The following is a 9,517-nucleotide window of genomic DNA, read 5'->3' as shown; positions in this document are numbered from 1 at the left end:
GACCTCTTGTTCTTTAGATATCCTTTTTGTCAGATAGGCACCCTTTTTTCACAGTCGGGGCCTATAAACTGGTTGCCGTGGTTACAAAATGTCAATCATGACACTTAAGGATGATATTTCCAATGGTACCATAATGAATTGGACCCAGTTAATATTGAAAATTTTGAAAATGTGAGTGGAACCACCTAATTTCTACTGTAGTGCTTTTCGCCCTGCCCCAAAATGAGGGAAAGCCCTGGGAACGAGGGTGAAATATTGGTGTACCTTACATGCATATATAACTTCGTTAAATAGAGTATCGCTGAATGACTAGATCGATGGCTTCATAAGAATATGGCTGCCATCATGGCGGCGCTTCACGTTCGAAAATTGGGAGTTTTCCAACCCTTCAAAGGTGAGCATGTCTGAACGTTTGTTTCTAATTCCAAATAAGCTGTCTTAAGTGATTTTCATCAGTTTTAAAAGTGGAAAGGAGGTTTTTGATGGGAGATACGTACTGTGATACCAAAGCTAGGCCGCTTGTAGTTGGACGCTTGGCTCCTTATTTATTATCATATTAGGCTTGTTTGCCTTCGAGTTATCTTGAGGTTGATAGGTTAATTATCGTAGTTCAAAATTGGATCTGGTCGGGTTACGAATCGCCGGGATCGGCGTACTGAGTCAAGGTATAGAACCATGAGTTAATAGAATTGAAAAAAAAAAATGTTTTAAACAGCTAACCTTGTGGAACAGGTCTGCCAGTGCTTGTTATACAAAGCCGAACAGCAGTGAAGAAGTCTGCAGGTCATTCAAAGAATCGTCAGCATCACAATAGAAGAAGAAAGGGTAAAGGTTATGGACCAAGGAGGACGGAAGGTAAGCTTGATATTTTTACAATTAATGATTTGATCACCATGCATTTACTTGCATGTTCACTGTGAAAAAGAACCACTTGGTGCTCTGTCCTTCTTTTAACTTTTTCAACAAAACTATTGCTGACATGGCAGCTGTAGTCCTATTTGATTAGAGAAAAGCAGAAATTTGAGGTTAAACACCTGTATGACAGAGAGCTTCATTGACAGTAGCTAATTGAAGTAAAAGTATGTTTGGAAAACCTCCCCTCTGCTTATGTTAGGCTTTGTGTTTCTTCTGTTTTGTGGGGTACATCCTATAACTGATTATCTTGGTGGGTTTATCGTTGAAAACTGGTTTTTTACTCTACTCTAGGTCCATAGACAGAATTTGGTCTGTCACTGTGTGTGTGTGTGTGTGTGTGTGTGTGTCGCTATAACTTATTGTGCATCTTTTAACCAAGTATTTTTACAAAACTCTTTAGTTAGTCATATTCATACCTACAATACTCGATCATCCAAATCGCAGCTCTTTAGTACAAAGTACTCTAGACTTAACCTACAAAAAAAGGCTTTCTCGCGTGTTGGTGTCAAAATTTGGAATAAGATACCGAAAGAATTCAAAACGTTATCAAAACATTCCTTTAATAAACAAATTAAAACGTCTTTATTTCAGATACTAGATAATGAAGATTCTTATCTTGATGTTGAAAAGATCTCCTCTAAACTTAAGGACTGCATAATTAAAACAAATTGATCCGATTGCTTTCAGTACTAATGTATTTGCTTCTATACTTTATTGAACAACTATTGATGTATTTGCCAGCTATGCTTCTTTTTATAATTTAACAATATCTAATTATTTAGTTTTTAATTTTCTTTATATATTGTAAATAATGTTTGTTGATGATTGACCTGCCTTGAATAGCAAATTTGCTATCTGCGGGTCAACATAATCTAAATTATTTTGTAAGAAAAAGAAAATAAAGTGTGTGTGTAAAGTGTGTGTGTAGGAACTTGACATCATCACTTTCTCAAGTTGGGGGTGCATCTTTTTTTAATTTACCAGAACTTAGACAGTATGTTGAGAGAGAACTAGCCATAAAAATTTATGAAACAAAAAGGGTTGACTTCATATGAAGCAGTCAATTTCAATATCTGAACAGTGAAATTTGATTGTTGATGACTGTAACCATTTCTCTTTGAATTTAACAGGAGAACGTGTCACACCAGGCACTATGCTTTTGAAGCAAAGAAAGGCAGAGGTCAAATATCACCCAGGATTAAATGTAAGTTTATGGGGTTTACAATAAAAGAAGTGATTTTTGTTCTTATTTTTATTTCCTCATTGCCCTTCAAAGTGATAATAATTGAAATAAAGTTTATGTTCTTGGGCATAAATATAATTCGGGCCCTTCTCAGAGTAATTTTAACCCTTGCCTAGTAGTTTGGGCCAGAATAACTCTTGAGTCTGACTCAAAATATATATGTACCCTTGAACATTAAGTCAATTTTTTTCAATTGTCAGTCATCAACATTGAATGCGGTGACTTTGCTCTTCGTAATAATGTAACTGCCTTCTCCCTTTCAATGTAGAGGCCATCTTCAAAGTTTGATTAAAGAATGTTTTTAAATTTTCTTTCTCAGGTTGGTCTTGGTAAAGACAATACTTTGTTTGCATTGGTGGAGGGATTTGTGAAATACAGCAGTGAGCGAGCTGAACCATATCATTGGTGTCTGGGTCAACAAGGACCAGTTGAAGAAAAGAAATATATCAGTGTTATGCCAAGGGAGCCATTTAGAGGACACAAACTTGTTCCAGTGCGTGATGTATATAAAATTGCTGACCCATAACATACTTAGTGACTGAATGGTCCAAAGCTATAGTAATATCTGTACATTGTAGATTGTTTACAGTGCATTGTCAAACCTTTCTAAGATGGATAAATAGGATTGTCAACATGTACTGATCTTAATCTTCTAAGAAACTGAGGGGAGGTTTTGCACAAAATGGCTGAGAAGACCACTTCTTTCAGAAAGGGTATCCTATTGAATTTTCTAAAAGAGAATGTTGTCATTAATCAGAACTGTGCAGAGCTGTAATTTTCTTACTTGTGTCTCCACTTTTTCAATGTGATTTTAAAGAAAATGTACGTTCCACAGTCTGCACGACAATGGTTTAATATGAGGTCTGTTGGATAAATGTTAGCGTCTTATTTTTAATCAACCTTTATGGTTGGTCATTTAACCCCTGCACCCTTCCACTGGTGTGCATATTCTCCATACTGTTCTCTATACATTTCCTTAGGTGCTGATAATGTGAATTTTTGGTTAAAAATCAATAGCTGCTTCCTCTATTCTTGCGACCTTTGTGTTTGATAAGGGAGGCATGGTGGCCTCATTGTTAGTGCACTCAACTCCATATCTAGCGGTCTGATTTTGAGCCCCTGCCGGGACACTGTGTTGTGTTCTTGGGCAAGACACTTTACCTCACAGTGCCTCTCTTCACCCAGGAGAATAAATAGGTAATGGCAAATTTAATGCTGGGGGTCAACCCAATGATGGACTAACATTCCATCCAGGGGGGAGTAGAAATACTCTAAGTCACTTCATGCTATGGAAACTGGATTCAAACCCTGGCCCAGTTGGGCCACTCAGCTCATAAACAGGCTTTACCTACCTACCTTGTGCCTTGTGTTTGATTCAGAGGAGATATTGTACAAAGCGTTTAGTTGCTAGTCACTTAGTAAACTAAACTCTCTTTGAGAGAGTGTTTAGAGATGCCTATTGATACAGACAGATTGGACTGTAATTGTCTGGAGTAGGGTAAATGTATAACAGCAGTTGCAGTCCTTCTCTGTTGTTAGTGAATGTTCCTCACTGACAACACCTAGGGAATGAAGTGTACAAATTTTTCCTGCAATGTAAAAGTGGGGGGGGGGGGGGGGGGGAAGAGGAATCAACAGTGTATAACAAGTAGTAGAAGGAAGGTTCTGTTCTTGTCCAAAGAGGGAAAGTTCAAACTGTTTTGAAGTGTTTACTAAGTGAAGCTGAGGCGTTTTTGTTTCGTTCCTTTTTGCACTAAAGAGTGCTCAAGTTTCTTTTCTTTTTTTTTTCTAATAGACAGACTTCTGCAAAAAAAATTGGAAACAAGAGCGAAAAAAAATTATATAGGTGTATGTGACATATCGAATTTTCAATTGCTTCAAGTTTTTTTTGTCTTTAGATTTGCATCTAGCGTTAGTAAAAATGAGCTCATAATTTGGAAGCCAGAAATCTACACTAGAATGTTCTTCATTGCTTTCAAAGCCTTGGATGGAGAAATTTTTCAGACTTTAATCTTGTTAAGTATCATCACGGTCAATATAAGAATATAAAGTTTCTGGCCCAAAGTATCTATAACATAACTGAAATACTACGAGCACCCTGATCGGTCAAAAACTGTCGTTTATTGTACCGGTAAACCTACAGGAACCTTGAAACCTTATTGAAGTATATCATAGACAAGAAATAGACGCACCCTCTATCGGTTTACCTGCGTAATAGCCCACTTGGGATGTTGGGCTAATTAACTTGTCTCATGTTTTCTCGATATTACGCCGATAAACCGATAGAAAGTGCTTAAGTAACCCAATAGAAAACAATGACTTGAGGAAAGTCATTCGAGTCTGAGGGTATCCTTGTGCTAAATATTAGGAAAGAGAACACCTTTCACAGTCATAAGTTGTCTCGCTTGTTGAGACTGACTTTCCGGTTCTCTCGACTGTGGGTAAGAGAAATGTCTTCGAATTGAAATATTGCGATTTTCCTCCTGAAAAGGAAAAATAAAATAAATTATCATCTTGCTAAACGAAGGAATGAGAACTGGAGATAATGCCAATGTAGCATGGTTGGAAGTTATTAGCGAGCGAAACAGGAATGTTGAACGGAAGTTAAGTGGAGAATTGATGGATTGGACTAGGTTTTATTTTCTGTTTGCTGGTGGCTGATTGCAGTGTTTCCTCACGGTTTGTCCCCCTTAAGATTTGTTGAGTTCATAAATTCTCCAATCCCCATTCACGTTTCCTCAGCCGAAAACGTTGAACTTCTCTGACGAGTTTGTAAGCATAAAGCAATTGAAATCAGTACGTAGTCACAGGGATATTTTTAATTCAACAAAAGCTTTACAAGTTAGGTTTGCCTGGAGTTAGCACATTGGAATCGTAAGAGGTATAGGTGTTAGACCTGGCCGGACCAGAGCGGTGTATTCTCGGCCAGATCACTTCATTCTCTTGTTGCCTCTTTCCGCTTAGGGCGGCCAGCGTCGACAAAACCCGGATCGGAACACGGATCGGATTGGGTTTTGGGTTTTGTCGATGCCGAAGCGGACTAAATAAGGGTACTTTGGCGAACTGTCGCCGCGGGGAAGCCTAGTAAGTTGCAGATGGTTACCTTGCAATACAGTAGCCTCTGGCCAATAACATGGATTTTTCTTTTACTGCCTATAATGCTTGACGTTATCTCATACCTGTTGAAGGGGTCTTGAAGCGGTGTCTTCATTTTGCTGATAGCCTGAGGTTACGTCACTTGCCTTATTATGTATGATGTAGCGCGTTTGCGCATTTGGATGGTAGGAGATTCCCGGTGTCTCCTTGCCGTCCCGCGTTGGGTCTTTATCATTTGGGTGCAAAGAAAATGTCCTATAATAACCTTGTTTTATTTGCGTGGGCGGATAACATACAGGACTAGAACTGTCACTTCGTATGGTTGGCTCCTTTTGGAAGCGACGCTGGAGTTTATTCGACGTGATTGGAGAGGAAGTTTGGTTTTGAGTCTCTCTTGAGTCGTTGAGCGCTACAGATTGATAAGTTTTGCCAGGACATAAGATCCTTGATAAGTCCTTGACTGTTAACTTTGGAACATTCGTTGAGTGTGCTTTTCGGTTTCGAAGAGGTGCATTGAGACTTTCTTTGTTATCTTGGTGACTGGTGCTGATAAACAACTGCGAAGACATACTACCTCTATGATCCATAGGGGTCTTATAATTATCTACTCTGCTTAATCTTTCGTTGTTCATTCTTGAGCTTTCATCTGAAAGTCCGTCCCTCTCCGATTCTCCTCTGCTTGTTCGGAGAACAGGTAGTTTGCTAAATTTTCGTTTCATAAAAGATTCTTTCCTTTGTTCCCAGGAATGCGCGAGTTTCTTTCTTTGACCTTGGATGAATTTCAGATCTTTCTGTAAAGTGTCCCCTTGAACAGAGTTCCGCATTGTTGCTTTCAACAAATTGCGGCTGAAAGTAATGTGCCCAGCTTTTTTCTCTGGTTCTTCCGCCATTGTGAATTATTTTACTAAGTGAGTTATCGCGGCAATTTTAATGAGCCAAACTTGAAAACACTGCCGGCCAATCAATTCTTCGGCTTTGAAAATAATGATAATGCACCTCTCAGAGGATTAATCCGTTGTTTACGAAGATTTAGAACAAAAACAAACAATTTCATTAGTTTAAGTATTTCTTCTGCGGTTATGAACAAGAAAATTAACGATTCAAAATTACAGAGACTTCAGTCGGTACAAAAGTGATCCTTTGTAGTGTTTGCAAGAAAAACTGGGAGTCATTTCAGTTCATATGGTTTTTGTTCAAAGGAAATATAGAATTAGGTTTTCGCGCAACACGGTCAATTGAACAAGAAATAACGTAGTACGCATTCACCAAACGGTAGTCTGATTGAACGATTTTCCATGCAGGTTCGACAATTCAGTATTTGAAATGGTTTATACAAAGCCTATTCCAGGCCTTCAGCCGGTAAAACAGAGCGAAATAGTAAACGGATTCCTCAGCGGCTCAGGTTATGTGAGGGAAATGTATCCATGAAGAAGGGTTTTACGGCTTTACGTTTCGTCTGATGTCCAGTTAGGGTCATTTATCTACTTTTAACCTAGCTGCTCTATCATGCATAGGATTCAAGGAGTTGAGCATAGCAGAACTACAACTCCTCCACACAACCATACCATATATCACTGCTGGTATAATGGATTTAAAATAAATTTCCTCTTAGGGGTAATTGCCTCACACGTTTTAAGGCACCAACTTTTTGTGAGAAGTGCTTCTTTATATGGCAAATATGCTTTGACCAAGACAAACCGCTGTCAATAGTCAGTCCTAAACAAGTAGTATGATCTACAGTTTCTTTTATTTCGTCAGATATGTGACACTTGAAAGAGTCCCACACCAGAAACCTTTTCTCAAAAGGACAAACCTCCCCATACTTCATCAACCCATATTTTCGTTAAGTCATCATTCATCCAGCCATTTGGAGAGCATTTTACAATGGCTCCTGTGACTGCAGCAGCGTCGCTTTTAACTTTGTTTCCCGGGATGACAACAAATAGCTTCATTTTGAATCCATCTGCTTTCACAGCTAAGCACACTGTTATGCGTTACTTTCCATGTCCGGTTAAGTCTATGGGAATGGTCTTTGATCCACGTTGTTCCACTGTTGTCTCACGCGGCATATCGGCCCAAATTGGTGTCTCGTCCATGTTGGCAATGCATCCGAGGGAGAAATTGAATTTACTTCTCTGCTTTTCACAAAACTTTACAAAGTTTGCGATCTTCTGTAGAACATCATTGGCATAGTTTGTCCAGAAATAGTACGTCGTCTAACTGACAGGTTGCTTCGCAGCATAAAGTTGAACAGCCATCCGCGACTCGCCCGAAACCCTTTTAAATTATGCGCTGTTGCGAGCTCTTGTGCCCAGACGTTTACCAACCTACAAGGAACGTGATGATGTTTCTCGCGTTCGTCGATGATTTTCTCCAGCAGCTCTTCTTCGAGTTCTCCAAGAACTGGTTTCATTCCTGCGCCAGACAATCGTTTCTTCTTACTTTGAACCATCGACGAAGTTTCACTACTAATTTTAGATGAATTCTTTCTTTATCTTCGGATCATGCTTTCATCCACAGAAAACTTTCTGCCAGCTTCTCTGTTGCTAGTTTCTTCCGCGCATCTAATAGCACTCAACTTAAATTTTAAGTCGTAGTTCTTCCTTTTCTCTGCCATGACTTTTAGAAATCGTGACTGCGCGTGAGATCTCTGGTTTCCTAGGGCTTGATTTTTCATATTTAGACAGGAATATGAATCAAAAAGGTGTTTTTTTATTCTTATTGATGCATTCCGATTGCTATTTCCGATAGACGTCTCGATAGACACAATTGACCACCTCACACATGAAAACTATGGCTTTCAAAATATAGAAGCCACCCTTGAATAGAAGCCGCCTTTGATTAGAAGCCGCATTATTTTCCTTTTGAAAAAAAAAAAAATAGAAGCCGCGGCTGCTATTCAAGAAATACGGCATGTGTTGTGTTGTTTGTACATATCTGTTGAATCTCGGCAGTGTTTAACTCACTCTGAAACTGAATAATGCATTTTCATACTACCCAATTGCAAAAATGTTGTCGACCAAAAATTAGCCAATCAACCAATAAGATAATCAACATTGACATTTTGTTAAGGTCAACCACTATTTTCAAAATCCAACTATCCTTTTATCGTTAACTAAGCAGTCACCTCTAAGAATTTTATTAACTTTAGATCAAGACAATGGATAAAGGGGGTTTTATTAAAAACACAAAGCGGTCCACTGCCGCATAAAGAACCTCCTAGCAGACTTTCGTGTTTAAGTTTCGCCCTATTGTCCCTTTCCGAGCACAACCACCAAAAACACCATAAACAGCCGCTTACGGAAAACGACGTTGAAATCCCTGTTTGATAACTTTTAGGTGATCACTTACCGCTTAGCTTTTGATTTGCGGGTCCTTGCGGTGCACTCACACCTCAGAAATATCAAGCAACAATGTAGTAACTACCCGAACTTAAAACAATCCCGATTGCCTTCTTATTCGACATCGGTGATGTTGTGGCTAAAAACTGGGAAGCAAACGTTTAGATTTAAAATCTTCTCATTTCAGGAATATACATATGCATTATTTTTTTCGTTCTTTTTTCGCATTTTTATGGACCTCGACTTCATCTCGGTCTATAAAATGCAAAAAAAAAAAAAAAAAAAAAAAAACTCGGCCAATATCCAGCCATCTTGACCGAACAAGCTTGGTTAATAAAGGATTTATTATGCTGCAAAAAGATTTCACTTTATTAAGAATTAAGAAATGACTTGTTTTCTTGGAGAGCCAGGAAAGAAAGTCAACTGTGTTTGTAGCACAACAAACTCACTAGAGTCGTTTCTGTTTTCTTTGTTTTGACTATCTTTTGCTGCTTTTGCGTTTCCATCGCCAATATTGTCCAAGAATTTCGAAAGTAGTTCTAAATCTATTTTCTTCATGTGCGGTGTCATTGCAGGCAATCCCGAGCGGGCAAGAGGGGCCCATCTTGCCCGCTCGGGTAGCGAATCAGTACACAGGATTCTCTTTATCTCGTCCACGGGCGCTACTAGCGATGCAATAAAAAGCTTTATTGTTATTACCAGGATGAAATTTTACAAACATTACTTTTTTCTAATACTATGCCCACTAATATGAACATAGCCTACTTACCTGTAAAAATCTTTGACCTCACAAATGAAACGTAATTGAAAAAAAAAGCTGACATTCAGATCAGTAAAAGCTTTGAAGGGCTCAAGAATTTTGCGTTCGTCAATTTTACTGATTAATGCATGTTCATCATTCGAATGAGTTATTCCACCCGCG

General features: G+C 38.7%; 2 protein-coding genes across 2 annotated transcripts; one reads left to right on the top strand and one right to left on the bottom strand.

Moving 5' to 3' along the window:
- Positions 1–294: 294 nt before the first annotated feature.
- Positions 295–2,995, top strand: LOC111334590 (uncharacterized). Its single transcript, XM_022940377.2, has 4 exons — positions 295–394; positions 733–855; positions 2,046–2,119; positions 2,478–2,995. The coding sequence occupies exons 1-4, from the start codon at positions 334–336 to the stop codon at positions 2,682–2,684; spliced, it is 465 nt and encodes a 154-aa protein (XP_022796112.2). The 5' UTR covers positions 295–333; the 3' UTR covers positions 2,685–2,995.
- Positions 2,996–4,504: 1,509 nt separating this feature from the next.
- Positions 4,505–8,092, bottom strand: LOC148741009 (uncharacterized). The gene is made up of 2 exons (XM_088732349.1): positions 5,338–8,092; positions 4,505–4,641 (listed from the first exon to the last, which is right to left on the bottom strand). Exons 1-2 carry the CDS (start codon positions 6,142–6,144, stop codon positions 4,516–4,518), a joined length of 933 nt encoding a protein of 310 aa, XP_088588475.1. The 5' UTR covers positions 6,145–8,092; the 3' UTR covers positions 4,505–4,515.
- Positions 8,093–9,517: the final 1,425 nt, after the last annotated feature.

The sequence above is a fragment of the Stylophora pistillata genome, chromosome 1 (genome assembly GCF_964205215.1).
Source record: "Stylophora pistillata chromosome 1, jaStyPist1.2, whole genome shotgun sequence".
NCBI classification, from domain to species: Eukaryota; Metazoa; Cnidaria; class Anthozoa; order Scleractinia; family Pocilloporidae; genus Stylophora; species Stylophora pistillata.
This window is presented reverse-complemented; position numbering and strand designations above follow the sequence as displayed.